The following is a 15,153-nucleotide window of genomic DNA, read 5'->3' on the forward strand; positions in this document are numbered from 1 at the left end:
TAGCACTGTGGTAGGGTTAGGAAGGTAAAAATGAAAAGTCTTTGTTCTCAAGTACATTATGCTTTCCCTCCTCAGCAGTCAGTCAGATTTTGGGCCTGTTCATTAGCACTGTCTCAAATAGGTGAGAAGAAATGGAAGGTAAAATTCAGTTCTTTAATTTTGATCATTTCCTGGCAATAGGTATATGGTTTGGAAGGAGAAACAGTTGTTTAAAGTGAAAGTTCTAGGTTACCTTGGATTACTGGCCTCATGAACACCTATGACCATTTTCTTGCTTATAAAACCCAGTCACCTTTAAAGCACAAAAATCTGCTGCGATACAAAGTGTACTGTCATTCTCTTGTTTAGAAACCTATAGTGTCTCATTACTGTCTGAGAAATAAAGATAATAAAGCTTCAACTGACCTATGCAAGCACTCTTTGTTCTAGCAAAACCTAACTACTAATTTCCTGATCTTGTCCAGTACTTCCCCAACTCCACTAATCTGCATAACTTTTCCATTAAGGGACACTGATCTGCTCCACAGTTCTTTCTACCTGTGGTGACCTTTCTCTTCCTTGAAGGCCCAGCTCCAGTGTCACATCCTTTAAGAAGTCATATTCAATCCCCCTGCCTGAAAGTGATAGCCCCTTTGTATCCTACTTATTAGTACCCAAGCTCTATATACCTTTTATTGAACTGTAAGCTGCTGCTTCTTTTTTTTTTTTTTTAGTGAGGCAATTGGGGTTAAGTGACTTGCCCAGGGTCACACAGCTTGTAAGTGTCAAGTGTCTGAGGTCCGATTTGAACTTAGGTACTCCTGACTCCAAGGCTGGTGCTCTATCCACTGCGCCACCTAGCTGCCCCCCAAACTGTAAGCTTCTTGATGGGGGTGGAGAGGTACCGGTATATCCTCAAGCATCTGGCATAAAACCTCGAACATAGTTATATGTCCTTAAGAAATGTTTGAGTTGAATTTGTTAAGGTTGTGAGAAAAAGTTGAATTCAAGATACCTTATTTTTAGTCTATTATTGTTTTTGCAAGATCACTATTCCCCCTGCTAATAAAACTGGGGCATCTAGGGGGAGCTAGATGGTGCAGTGGATAGAGCATCGGCCCTGGAGTCAGGAGTACCTGAGTTCAAATCCAGCCTCAGACACTTAAAACTTAACTAGCTGTGTGACCCTGGGCAAGTCACTTAACCCCAGTTGCCTCACTAAAAAACCAACAAAAAACCCAAAACAAACAAAAAAAACCTGGGGCATCTGGAGACCTTGGTTGTTAGGGTTGTGACTATGACAAGGACTCTGCATGACCTGAGACAGGTACAGTTCTTCAAGTGTTAGCCTCTGCTCCCCTTCTCCCCATCCCTATGATTAAATCTCAATGTATATTTCTTAACAGACACGGCTCAGGCAGAGAGTTCCTGACAATTCTTAGAATGATTTCTCTGAAGTGTTTCCCTTTGGGTTTCTTTGTAAGTATAGCCACAAAAGATGTATACACCTGTATTAATCTATGATTAAACAATACACTCCTATGATTTGCGTGCTGAATTTCTGGGGTACAAATCATCCATAGAAAATCTAGACATTCGTTGTACCTGACTGAATTTGGTGGCAGGACTTTCAAGATAACAAAGAGCCCTACTTACTGAGATTGGACCTGGTGCTACCTCTTCTCCATCACTGATCTAAAGGAAGCATTGAACTGTATATATGGCTTCGTATTATGGGAGCCATTGTTCCGAGTCTTTGGGTCTAAGACCCTACTTCATGGCATTATTCTATTCAACCTTTTCTTGAGGGTAATGAATATGAAATGAAATCATTCATTATTAAAAAGATCTAGACTTTTGAGGCTTTAAGATGCATTAGTACAACAGGGCAAATTCCTAGATACCATTCCTATGTGACAATTATGCTTTAATTAATTAATTAGTTAGCTAAGTAGAATCTACACCAACTAATTGAAGCCAAGTTGCTAGATTTAGTTTCTTAGGGTGGAGGAAGAGAAGGTAGTCTCCCCATGACACAAGTCATCGAATTAAAACATGATAAAACTTGAGTACATGTAATTCATAATAATTCTTCAGGAAAAAAAAAAGCATTAAATTAGAAAATATAGTGAGGCGTCAATTCTTTGATGTTGTTAACCAGGCATGAAAATGTTTAACTGGATAAAATTAGAAAAAAAGTAAAAATGGTTTAATATATTTAAGCTGCTTACAACATGCAATTAGGATTTCACATTTATTAAATGTTTCTCCGTATTACATACAGAAAATAAAAATGAGCAGGGAACACTTTTCCATGGATGAAACTTCCACATTTATTTTTCTTCCATGTGCATAGAAAATGGCAGTGAAGTGTCCTATGAAAGAGGCAGGGAATGGGAACGGCATTGCTATACTGGACTGGACTTTGTGCTTCCAAATTACACTATTCATTTTAAAAACAAAAAAAAAAATGGTATTTTTAAAATTGGTAATAGTTTTTTGGGTCTCCCATTTGTTTTTTAATTGTTAGCTTTTCAAATCTCTTTTAAAATGACACACTGCATTACAAATGATGGCACTTTTAAACCAATGTGGCATTTCCATATTTACACCAACAAAAGAAATTTACAAGACATAATAGCATACAATCTTGACATTTAGTAATAGCAATAAAACAAGAAGGGCATCCATTTTCTTTTTCTGTACAAACTATCAGAACATGACTTTATTCACATAAAAATCATCTGTAATTTGATTTGTTCTACACATTCTCCCAACTCATTTTACCCATTTCTCAAACCTTTCATCACATTGCCCACACCTTCACCACACTACAGGAACTACAAGTAAATGAGATCTAATACCTAAGCAGAGCTATAAAGTTCTCTTCCAATGCTTTCCTTACTTTCCCAATAATTCCTCAAAGAAAAAAACGCTTCTTCCTTTGTTCCTTCCATTTCACTTGCCTGTTTCACCATCAAATCAGCAAACATATCTCTCCATCTCAGTTGAAAGAAGGTTAGGAAGAAAAGAGTTCCCCTACTGCGCTTCTTGATGCTACACCCAAGAGTCTGGTGACCCGGGGTACTGTTCTGCTCTATAAGAAGGTCGTCTAGTGGAATAAAAGTCTACATAATTCGTTGTTGATTTCAGTCCATACTGTGTTGTGTAATCAGTAGAAGCTGGAAAGTGAACTCGATCGTCAAAATAAGGGTCTTCATAGCTATGAGGAGACTGCAAATACAATCTGTATGCATCAAAGTTCTTTCTGTTGGAGTCATCTTGACTATAATACAGCTGTGGATGCTGTTGACAAAATGAAAAAAATAAATAAAAGTAATCTTTTGAAATGTGAATTTAAGGAAAAACATGTGTGTTCCCTTTTAAAATGTCTAAGACAGTAATTCATGGACTTATGTTGAAAAAACAGATCATGGAGAAACCAGTATGTTCATTAGAAGACCTTAAACCTTTTGGTAAACCCCAAGTCCTCTCCAGCTTTAAATATACAGGTAAGTAAACAGAGTTATCACTTGATGACATCATGTAGAAACTGAGTCAGGGGTTCTGAGAAGTCCAGATACCAGGTACTCTGTATCTGGATGCTCACACAATGAAAAAGAGAGTTAAGACTGTGCACATTTATTCTGATTGGCCAGGACTTCGCCAACAATTATGTGTTTTGGTACGACAAAATCATTTGGAAATAATTATTTTGTTATTTTTTTGGTTGGGGTGGTGGTGGGAGGGAGGGGAATGCACCTTAGACAATAAGATTTAATTGCACAATCTCTTTCAGAGTCAATTTTCAGAACTACTCAGAGGCTATTGGTATTGTTTCAATTCTCCCAATTCTAAAAGACACAAGTTCTCTGCTTTGCTTCTTTTGCTTTTGAAATTCAGCTTTGAGTAATAAATATAGAAGCAGAGACGATCATTAGTTAAGGGAGGAATAAGATTAAAGAGTAAAAAATGGATAGAGAGGAAAAGGTATGACACTAACACACATATTTAAAAGGTAAAGACTATACCTGGTCAGGAGAAAGGACATGACGGTGGTAGTACAGATCACACTACCTTCTAGTACTTTCAACATAATCATTCTAATCTTTTCTTAAAATGGTTTAAAAAACCCAAATTAGGCATGATGGCTCAATTACTTCCATTGTCTCGTCACTATGTCAATTTCTTGTTACTTTGCAACACTTAACAAATTACAACATATGATGTCAATACCACAATATGGAATGAAATCTCCAATATTACAGAGAAAATTATGTCTAAACTCTTTCTTTTCAACTTGTTAGAGATAGGATTCTTATAGTCTTTAAAAAACAACACCACCACAACACCTTCCACCCACCAAGAAACTATATATTATGATTGGTTCAGGGTAGATGGAAAAAACCTTTGGCAGTAAAAGTTGTGAAATGAGAAAAGCTGTGGAAATTTCTTATTTGGAGGTTTTAAATCACATTTTTTTGGGGGGGGGGCACCAGGGGGATTGTTTTTTGCTTAAATTTACTGGAAGATAAGATGAATTAGATGACTTCTTCAGGTCTTTTCAACATTTTAATTCTTTAAAACTCTGGTGGATTATAGAATAATTCTTCATTGGCTCAAGAAAAAGCTCAAGTTGTCTACAAGATTATGGCCTCAGAGACAGAAGGGAAACCAACACATTGTGAAAGGAGAGAGCTGAGGAGTTTATGAAAGTCCTTTAATTCCTACTTCAGCAGATAGTAGGGACTAACTCAATCTTGGCTTCAGTAATTAACCCAGAGCAGTCAGGACTCAATATGCCCTACACACACATTAGCCAGGAAAGCTGCAGAGGAAGAAAGTGCTTTCACAGAAGTGAACAGTGAGGTCAGAGAAGGATGTAGGCCCCTAACTCTTCCCCACAGAGGAGGAAGGGAAAGACTATCACAGGATAAAGGAATCTCCAGTATGTTTAAAGGCTTCTCAGAATGGATCAGGAAAGCAATGAGTGGTTGCTTTCCATCATCCACGTGGTATTGGCAGCATCAATTCTCAGACTAAGGATCTGATAATGGCTTCAGAAAAGAAATTTGCTCAAGCAGCTGATATCAAGTGAAAGGGATTCTACTCAGTGGTGTTGGCTTAGCGGAAATATTTTTATTATGTGTTGTTGATCCCCGCTATCAGCATTCTTTTAAAATGAGATTGCACATTCACCTGTAGCCGTCTATTTTGTTCTCTTGCTGGTGAGGAATAGGAACTGATGTAAATTGGTGAAGGTTTGCTGGAGCCTGTAAGAAAATATTTTATGAAGTTAAAACTAGTGCTTCATCACTTAGGTCCATTAGCCTCTGCAGTCTGACTACACTATGGCCAGTGATGTCCTGAGTTTAAGCCTGGATAAGACCTGCTCTTCTCTGTAGCCCTTTTAGGCTTATAAAAGTCAGCAGCCTGCAATCAGAGACTGAACTTGGCCTCCATTCTCTTATGAACCATCAAGGACTAATGATTATAGCAAACACATGCCTCATATATACTTTTGTGATAAAATATCTAGAAGCTGTGCCAATGCAGAAATTATCAGAAAGTTTTCTCCTTAACTGCTGAGCAGTGTGACCAACGTTTCAGCCCCTTGGTTGAGGTGTGACTCAATCTCTGTAAACATAGGCAGCTTCACGTGAAGGATCTCTTTTGCTGAGTTCTTGGGCTGAGGTTTTGCCACTTGGGCTAGAGAAGGACATCTCAAGCTGGAAATAGGAGCAACACTTCTCTTTCTAGGGTTTCTAAGCTAAATCATTAAGGGAAGGAAGAGAAATATAATATGTTAAGCCGAATACCTCCATAATATGAAAGAGTAAATTTACAAGACCTAAATATGCACATGATATTCTTCCTGCAAGTCCAAATGCCTGTTCAGCAGTCACAAGAAACAGGCAAATTATGGATCTGTTCCTGGGAGGGTCCATGAGAAGAGTTCTGATACTGTAATTAGCTCTCTTTACTCTATTTTTAATGCTAATATAGATTCAAAACAAAATGAGGAAAAATAAAACATACCTGGGACAAATTAGTTTATTGAGGCAAGTAAAAGAAGATACAAATAGAAAAATTAGAAGGGTTTGCAAGCTGGAAAGGATCTTTAAAACAAAGCAAGCTGTAGCAAATTTCAAGTAACAAATACAGGTTTTTAATGTGCATTTCCTTGGAAAGAGTTTTATGTTTGAAATATAGCATCTGCAATGTTATGTAGCTATTAATTGCCATAGTAACAATACATGATTAGTAAACAGTTGTGTGAAATCACAATTTAAAAGACAACAGACGGAGTGAGATTACTCCCCCAGCAGTAGTTAAGCTGCCACCAGCTTTTATTTATTTCTTTTTAATAAATAGGCTTTTTGAACATGAAGTGTCCCTTCTCCCCCCCTCACCCTTGGATCCCTCCTTTTGTGGCTCACTGTTTTTATTTGAAAGTTCTAGGTTATTAAAATTTACAAGACAGTTGAAAGTGTGGAAAATATGAAATCTTCATAACTATTCAAGGCCAGATTCTCAAATAAGTTCTATGCAAAACTTTCTATGTAAGGAATGAAAGTATTAATTTAACACCATAGTATTTTATCCATTTAAACATATCAGTCTCATGGGAGATACATTTTACTTTTCTGATTCTGTTCTCTGCAAAGACACACATCCTTCTCTCCTATTCATGAATTTTGGAGCTCTGCCATTCTAAGATAAAGCTAAAGAAAAGTCATAAAGAAAACAGAGTTTTGATACATGCAGTAAAAAGAAATAAAGTGACCATAAAAGTGGGAAAAGAGCAGAAACATGAGTAACCATACCACAGAGTAGTTATAACTCATTTCCCATCTAGATACATACCTTTTTACTTATACAAAATCCTTTTGCAGTCAATAATGGCCGTGTGAGTTTTATTCAATTAGTCCATTTTACTTAAAAATCACAAAAGGACCAGGTAATGGCCAGGAGAGGGTGGTGGGGGGGTAGCAGATGCAAATGGAACATGGAACTGATTATGTCTTGGTTGCTGTTGGGGGAATACCTCAATACAGGAGTGAATGACTTTTCAGATAACTCATATTATAGCTTCCCAAACGGAATATATGTTTGGAAATACACAGCATTGCAAAGTAGTGCATCATACACCTAACTGGTATCTTACCAGCATATATGCCTTTATGTATGACATCACCTTGGCTATTGTAATACTGCATAGATGGCTGTGTCCTATCATACTCAGAGCGAGGTTCTCTAATTCCTAACAGTGCTGGTGATGAAGATGTGCTGCCAACTGAAGAGAGGGGAAAAAAAGAGGAAGAAAGAGAAGGAAAGGAAGATTGTTAGTGTCTCAGTAAAACCCTCCCAGGAAAAAAAAAAGGCCAGTGATTAGAAATACCCCAGTAGCTTGATAATAAAATCAGATCTGAAAGGTGCTGTGAAATGCAAGAGAAGTCAAGCATTTAACAAGACAAGAAGCAAAATACAACTAGTCCCATACTAAACTACCTTGGAGCTTGGGCAGTCTGCTAGTAGATATCTTAAATTGTAAGCTTCCTTGTTGTAAAATTGGATCTGAAGAAATGGACAATTCCTAAATGAAGTGTACTAATGGCTTGAATGAGGCCTTCAAAATTAGGTAAATAAGAATATATTAGCCACTCAAGAGATGTATTTGTTATTTTATTATCTCATTTCACATGCCGTAAGCCATATATTTGCTGAATTTCTGCATAAAGTAAAGGCATAGTATGTTTGCTTTCTCATTATCCCAAACATACCCCCTTTGTGAAATGGCATGACTAGAGCAAGAAGCACTGGGATTTTAGAATGATTTAAATTGCCCTCAACTCTAAGTTCTAGGAAATTTAATAGTTTGGGCTGACTGAGAGACCCTGATGAAAGTGGGAAGATCTGCTCTTTGAAAAGATTTAGACACCTACTATAAGAGGCATAAAATACTTAATGATGGGAAAAAGTACCTACCTATACCCTTTTTTATTCTTTCTGGAAGAGTCAGAGAGAATAATTTCAATCTGAATGGGAAACTTTTACATAACTCTTTTTTTTCCCCCCTCCATTTAAAAACTAATCTTGCTTTCATTGTAACTATAATTAATTATTTGCTAACATGGCCAAAAGTAATCTTTGATAGTGATGCCTCATAATCCCCGGCAACACTAATTTTGCAGTGAATTGTATTTGTTTGAATATGACTAACAAACATTCGTTCTACTGGAGGAAAATGAACAGAATTAGAAGTAAAATTCCAATTCACATGGGATGGATCTGCATTCATTGCAGATAAGCATGCTAGCGGCAATGCCAAATTTCTAATCATTGGCTTCACTAAGATGGTAGCAGCACAGGGAAAGTGCCTGTATCGTATCATCAATATCATCAGTCCCATAAGCAAGATTGAGAAATGAAAGTAAGAAACTGCTCTAATACTGAATTACCAAAGAATGATAAATATAGAATCAAAACCTATCTATTTTGGTATAGAATCATTTGTATACAAACACAAACGCCTATTGGCATCTCACCTAACAACTCCCTTACAGCTATTTCTAGCATCCTCATTCCCTAAAGAAGGCTGAGCCTTCGGAGAAAGCAAAGTTGCCTCAGGCTAAACTTGGGAGCTCAGGAAAAAGATGTAAAATAGACAAGGATTTCCTTAAAGGAATTAAAACCCCACACCTAAGGCATGTGTAAGTCTAGACACAAATAATTTCAAAAGATTTCTCAAGATGAAGAGAGATGTCAGATTATATGACAAGAGCCACTAATCCCATATTCATCTTTTTTAGTCACATTTGTACACATGAGAAATAAACTACGTTGCTACAGACAGTCTAAGTACGATGGATACTATTTAATTTGGACTAAACCAATTTAAAGCCAAACAAAGCATAAGAAATTCATTACTGTCACCTTTCTAAAAGCTAAGAATGACATTTATCAAACTCATTTGTTGGTTTAATAGTCATTTCCCGTGCTTTTCTATTGGTCTCAAAATGGACTTGCTTTTCTCTCTGAGGTTGAGTCCTACCAGTAAGAAGGAATAAAAGTGAGAGTTCCCAACTTGCATTGCTGGAATTATCAGGCATCTAACTGTCCCTGTGACACCTGAACCTGACAAGCTGTAGCCTTCTCCGCTTGAAGTATAACTATTGTGTCTACTGTTCCTTCAGGTAGCCTCTCTCTCTCTATTTTTTTTAATCCTCTCTTTATCACAAGGGTTTACACATTAAGAAAAGCAAAGGATCACTTATCAGGTGATTCCAACCTGAAATATAGTAGACAGTTCAATGGCCTATAGGATGCTTACTAAAAAGCAGGGCTTCTTAACCTTTTTTGGGGTATATGTCATAGATCCTGTTGGTAAGCTGGTGAAGCATACGAACCTCTTCTCAGAAGAATGTATAAAAATCAAATACAGAGGACCATTAATTATATCGAAATACAAGCTTTAAAATCCCTTACTACCTAGTTAAGGCTCTTGGCTTTAGAAAAGGTGAGGTATAATTGGACAGAAAGAAGATTAAAATCACCCTCCCTTGTAACAAAGAGGTATAAACAACTACAGAAGGACACTGTTTCTCTATAATGGGTAATTATTGTACTTTCTTTCAATTGAAGAGCATATTAAGGTTGAGCTTCTTTCTCCAGTCTGTGGTCATATTTTAATTTTTCATAGTTAGGTGGGCTAACTCCTTTATAACCATGCATGCACAATAAAATATTTTACTCCCCCCCCCCCCCAAAAAAAAGCCATCTAATCACCACCATGTTTGTGGACCCTGGGTTAAGAAGTGCTACTTTAAAGGATAAGGAGAAGAGCACATCTATGCAATTTCTAGAGAGAGATGAAGATTAGTGGAGTTGGTTCTGTTTAAGAACTGGGAATGGTAGGTTCTGAAGTAGGTATATACAGTCTTCTCTAACCAAGGAAAAAAATGGAAGGAGGGAGAGAAACAACTATGTTCCTAAGAGCCTGTTTCCCTACTGACCTGATTGAATGATAGGTGACATCTGTTGGTTGGTAGTTGAGAGGGAAGGGTGTGATTTGAATCTCTCGCGTTCTAATGTTGATACAGGTGTAATAAAATGATTTTGATTCCACCCATCCTGTGGTGTTAAAAGAGAAAAAAAAACACCTTTCAAATGGAATCATGACATTTTGTTATAATAAATTATTAGGAATGTGTTTTCAAATGAATGATAATTATGCTAGAGCTCTTCTTTTACTTCACCTTTTTATAAATGCTCCGCAGGTCCCGATATTGCCATAACGTGTTCAATACCTGGGCTGCCGCTTTCACCACTTTCAGGGATGATCTACGTAGGAGAGAGTTAGGGTAATGAATTCAGGTCCTTCTCTGAAACAGTTTGAACAGTAGAATATCAGACTCCACACAACAGGATTCAGTTCACAAACAAGTGGACAGGAGGTCACCCTTTTAAGAACTCCAACACACAAAGGGTGTTTAGAAAAATGATCAGTGGAATCTAATGTTTGGAATTGGCCACATTCAAACTTTGGGAGGAGGGGGAAACTCAGAAGTGAACATATAAGGTGAGTAGCTTTCACAGCAAGACTGAAGTCTGCATAACATGGGTTAACCAATGTAGAGGAAGTGTTCCCGTAGGTATGAGACACACAGTTTTTCTAGGTTGAAACTTTCCTTTTGCCATTAACTACTACCTACTTCCTACACTCTGGGTGCCTAAGGAATAGAGGTCTACAGGCCACCTAAGCAAAGGAACTAGAGGTCATCCTTTCCTAGCACTTAATGAGTGTGTTATGGGTACTAATGCATCTAGCCTGTTAGTGATGTAAGAAAGGTGCAAGAAGGACTGATATCTAGGAAAACTCACAGTTTGGGCAATAGCTCGCTACTCGGAAGAAATCATAAACTGAGCACTCAGAAAGTGAATCTCAAGTCTGCACTTTTTTTTTGGAGAACTCATTTTAACATGCAAAATGTAGCATCAGACATAACCACTTGATTTTGTGGGAGGATAAGAATTTTAGAGTTGGAAGGGTCCTTTGGGGCCATCTAGAATCCATGTCCAAAAAATTCATATCCTCTACTACAATCTAATTGGTCATTCAAACTCCTGTTTGGGAACCTCCAATACAGGTTAACATCCCGGTTCCCTTTTTCATGGCTCTTATTTTTAGGATATTTTTCTTGACATCAAGCCTACAGTGGATATGACACATTTCCCTCATTGCTTCTGACTTTTCCTTTGGGGAACCAAGCAGAACAAGTCTAATTCCTTTTCCAACTCCTACCATTTTGGTCAAATCCCCACACCTGTTCCTAGTTACAAAATGGAGCCACACAGTGAGAAATGAATAAGCAGGTTCTCCCTATTTTTTATTTTGATATAAAGAGAAGAGCAATCCTAGAAGGCTTATTTGGGTTTGACCCATGGCAGCATCATGAAATAGGCAAATTTTGGAATCCCGCATCACATGGTCAATCATTCTTACAAAAAAAAAAAAAGATAAAAATTCCATTAAGTCAAACTTACCTAGTGACTTAATTAGAAGTAGTTATTTTTACAATTATTTAATTAATATTTAAAAAAAGGATCACTGAAGGAGTAATATGAACAAATAAGATAAATTCTGGGTATCCCAGATAAACCAGTGGGGAGGTATATTTTGATGGAGAACTTTCTATTACATTATTTAGGCTACTTTTTCTACCTGTGGCCTCGGTTTCATTGTAAGAAGACTTCAGTTCCCTTCTTTAAGGGCAAAGTTGATGGGATAACCACAAAGTAGTTAAATATGCATTTAGCTGGTAGAGCCATAATAACTTTCTTATCCATACTGGGAATATTCTCACTAATGGAGTAGCTAGGTGGCATAGTGGATAAAGTGGCAGGCCTAGAGTCAGAGAGAGACCTAAGTGCAAGCCCAGCTTGATATTTATTAGCTATATGACCCTGTGCAAGGCATTTAACCTGTTTGCCTCGGTTTCCTCATCTGTAAAATGGGGATAATAATAGAACTTACTTCCCAGGATTGTTTTGGGGATCAAATGATATAATTGTTGTTAAGCATTTAGCATAGCGTCTAGCACACAGTAATAAGTGTGATGTAAATCTTAGTTATTATTATGTTTATTGAGACGTCTATAAATACCTCAAACAAGAATTTTATAGGTTTAGAATCAAAGGTAAAGGGACCACTACGTTCCATATGAATTATGCTACATTACACAAAGAGGAGAAATTTCTTCATTATAATGGTAATATCTATTCCATGCTTGCCACAACTTCCTTTATCCCCTGCCCTAACATTTCCAGGGTTTCTCACTTGGCCCACAATGTGCACGATCTGCTCCTGTATGTATCCCTTTTTGTTCATGGTAGGCCCTTGGATGGGGCTACTTTGGATTCTTCAATATTGCTAATAATTTTACACTTCCTCTTGGCCCAATTCCTCAGACTTAGTTGAACCAAAACAACATTTTGCACTTGACTACTCTTGGTTTAGAATCTCAAGAGGGTAGAGAAGGGGAAGATGAATGGATATCCCTTGTAATTTCTGGTATCACTTCAGATTTGCCTAGCATCCATTTTCTGATTAGTCCAAATATTGAAGTCTACCTCCACTCTCCACCAAACTGGATTTTCATTATGTTTATATGTTATCTAGGTTGGGGCTTGCACTAATGCCATCATGAAGTTTTGATGTAGGAGAATGTTAGGCAGAGTAAGCTTATTTAGAATAACTTTAGGATGCTACCTATTTCAGGGTGACAATTATCCTCCTCTTTTGAGGGACTCATTTATCATTACAGTGTAGGAGATGCCAAGCCTTCTCAATCTGCAATTTCTCTGGAGAATTTCATGGATTAAGCGGCCTTAGCTCAATGAGTAGGCTAAGGTAACTTTATAGTTGCCTTGACCATTGCCACAGCCCTTTCCAAAATAATCCTTGTGGTATTGATTTTTTAACATCGCTCTTTGCTATTTCCTCAACTGGGTTTCATCTTGGAGCAAAGAGGTACTATACAAACCAAGAAAGTGTGCTTCTAGGTGCTAAACGATCAATATTGGCTAATTAATTTAATTAATTAATTTAATGCCATTGTGGAATTCTGAGGCAAAATATACTTTATTACAGCCAGCCACAGATCCTAAAAAAGGGGTAAGTGAACAGTGGCTACGTTCTAATCTAGATTGGTCTTAATATTCTATTTTATGTATATTGTCCTAGGAGGTTCAAGCAATGGCTCTACGGTATGATACCCTATAGGATTATAGCACTTGAGAAATGGTAGCATGGACAGAAAAAGGAATACATGCCAGATAATTGCTCTACCAACAAAACAGGTTGCAGCTGTGGGAAACTGAAAGTTTATCAGCTTGTAAAGAATGGAGAAATAAATCCTCTTCAGGAAGAAAATTCATTCTTTATGAAATTTCTTTCTCATAAAGTGATGAGAGGAACAGAATCTTCACAGTGGTGGCTCCTTATGACAGAACACTTGCCTGTCCCCTCTCCCTTTGGTTATGTTCACTAGTTTCTCGATCCCTCCAGTGTCAGCCAGGGCTTTGGCATTCTCCATGTTTTTACTGGTGACCTCATGCAGAGCACAGCAGATTGCTGCCATGGTCTCATCAGACAAGATGCTTGGACCATTGCCTCCTGGCAGACGATTTACCAGGTCTCGCATAGCATATTTACCTGCCAAATGACAAAAATTAAATTCATTTATAAAATGTACTAGCTACTGCAAGATTCTGATGGTATATAGTATGTATTATAAGAGATAAATTCCCAAAGCAAAAAAGACAAAGGCAAATTTCAAAACTAAATGGAAAATGACAATTGTTCTAAATAGTTATTGCAATCTTCAATATTTCCTTAATTTTGACATTAAAGAATCATTTAGGATGTATGTGGCCATATATCAATGAAAGGATAAAGAAATAAATGAAAAGACTAGGGCATAACAGTTAAATTTCCCTTAGTTGAATTAGTTTAAATCAGCTAGAAAAAAGTGAAATGCATACAGAATATTAGATTCTTATCTAAATTTTTGTATGTTGAAAAAATAAGGCTGCCACGAGTCCTTCAGAGAACCTATTCTTCAAATATGGGCCAAATAAAGGTGCCATATAATCCTTTACCACTGCTATTAAGCAGAATATAAGCACACTGAGCACAAAGACCACCTTGTTGTGGTCTTTGTCTCTTCAGAGTCTAGTATAGTTCCTGGCATGTAGTTGGTACTTAATAAACACATACTTATTGAACAACTGATTAATTATTCTATTTGGGAAATGTCATTTCCTTACATCTATATAGATAATTTAATATTGTGAACAGGAATGTTTAGATTTTAATCAGGGGTATATGAACCCATTTGTCAACAGCAATTTTAATGAAGAAAATTAAAACAGAAAACATATAATTAAAATTATAGCTATATTCCCTCACAGGAGAGAGTACCAATAGTAATGAAGCTTTCTATTTTGGAAAACTTTGGAGGAGGGAGTGGAATAAGAAAAGAGGAGGTGTCTCTCATAGATATTCTGTTCATCTCTCTGCCTCCCAACAGATTATATCTCAACTTTTTTAGTTTTCAATTACCAGATGACAAATAGGAATAATTGCACTACAGGAAAAGGAAATTAAATAAAGCTCAAGGAAGTATTTTCTTATTTCATCTGAACTAAAAACTGAATGGCTATTAAAAGGAGTTTTTAATAAACATCTGTTAATATACCATGGTAAGCAACAGATGGGAAAGACATACAAAGAGGCAGTAACTGTATATGTGTATAATTTGATATATGTCAGAGGAAAGACTCAATGAAAACACTAATAGGAAAAGCAATGATTTTAAGTATTTTAAAACAAGCAGACAAATTGTCTATTTATTCATTTATTTTTGTGGGGGCAATGGGAGTTAAGTGACTTGCCCAGGGTCACACAGCTAGTATGTGTCAAGTGTCTGAGACCAGATTTGAACTCAGGTCCTCCTGAATCCAGGGCCAGTGCTTTATCCACTGTGCCACCTAGCTGCCCCCAAATTGTTTATTTTTTTAAAAAGATGAAAACTGGGATAAATTTTGTGATGAAACAGGGAAGGCTAAATGTGAGAAGTTGCAGCTGAATTCTACACATCATACAATGGT

General features: G+C 37.0%; 1 protein-coding gene across 12 annotated transcripts in view; it reads right to left on the reverse strand.

Moving 5' to 3' along the window:
• Window positions 1-782: 782 nt before the first annotated feature.
• Window positions 783-15,153, reverse strand: part of PKP4 (plakophilin 4) — a 247,843-nt gene continuing 233,472 nt past the window's right edge. For 6 of the 12 annotated variants that reach the window (XM_043991467.1, XM_043991468.1, XM_043991470.1 and 3 more), the window contains 6 exons: window positions 13,501-13,696; window positions 10,239-10,323; window positions 9,996-10,113; window positions 7,148-7,276; window positions 5,179-5,252; window positions 792-3,285 (listed from right to left, as the gene is read on the reverse strand). In XM_043991467.1, the coding sequence (XP_043847402.1) occupies window positions 3,037-3,285; window positions 5,179-5,252; window positions 7,148-7,276; window positions 9,996-10,113; window positions 10,239-10,323; window positions 13,501-13,696 (851 nt within the window). In that variant the 3' untranslated portion in view covers window positions 792-3,036. Of the gene's footprint in view, window positions 3,286-5,178; window positions 5,253-7,147; window positions 7,277-9,995; window positions 10,114-10,238; window positions 10,324-13,500; window positions 13,697-15,153 lie in introns of those variants that run through there. The other 6 variants (XM_043991463.1, XM_043991462.1, XM_043991461.1 and 3 more) reach the window with 6 other exon arrangements.

This window comes from Dromiciops gliroides, chromosome 3 (assembly GCF_019393635.1).
Source record: "Dromiciops gliroides isolate mDroGli1 chromosome 3, mDroGli1.pri, whole genome shotgun sequence".
Classification (NCBI taxonomy): Eukaryota; Metazoa; Chordata; class Mammalia; order Microbiotheria; family Microbiotheriidae; genus Dromiciops; species Dromiciops gliroides.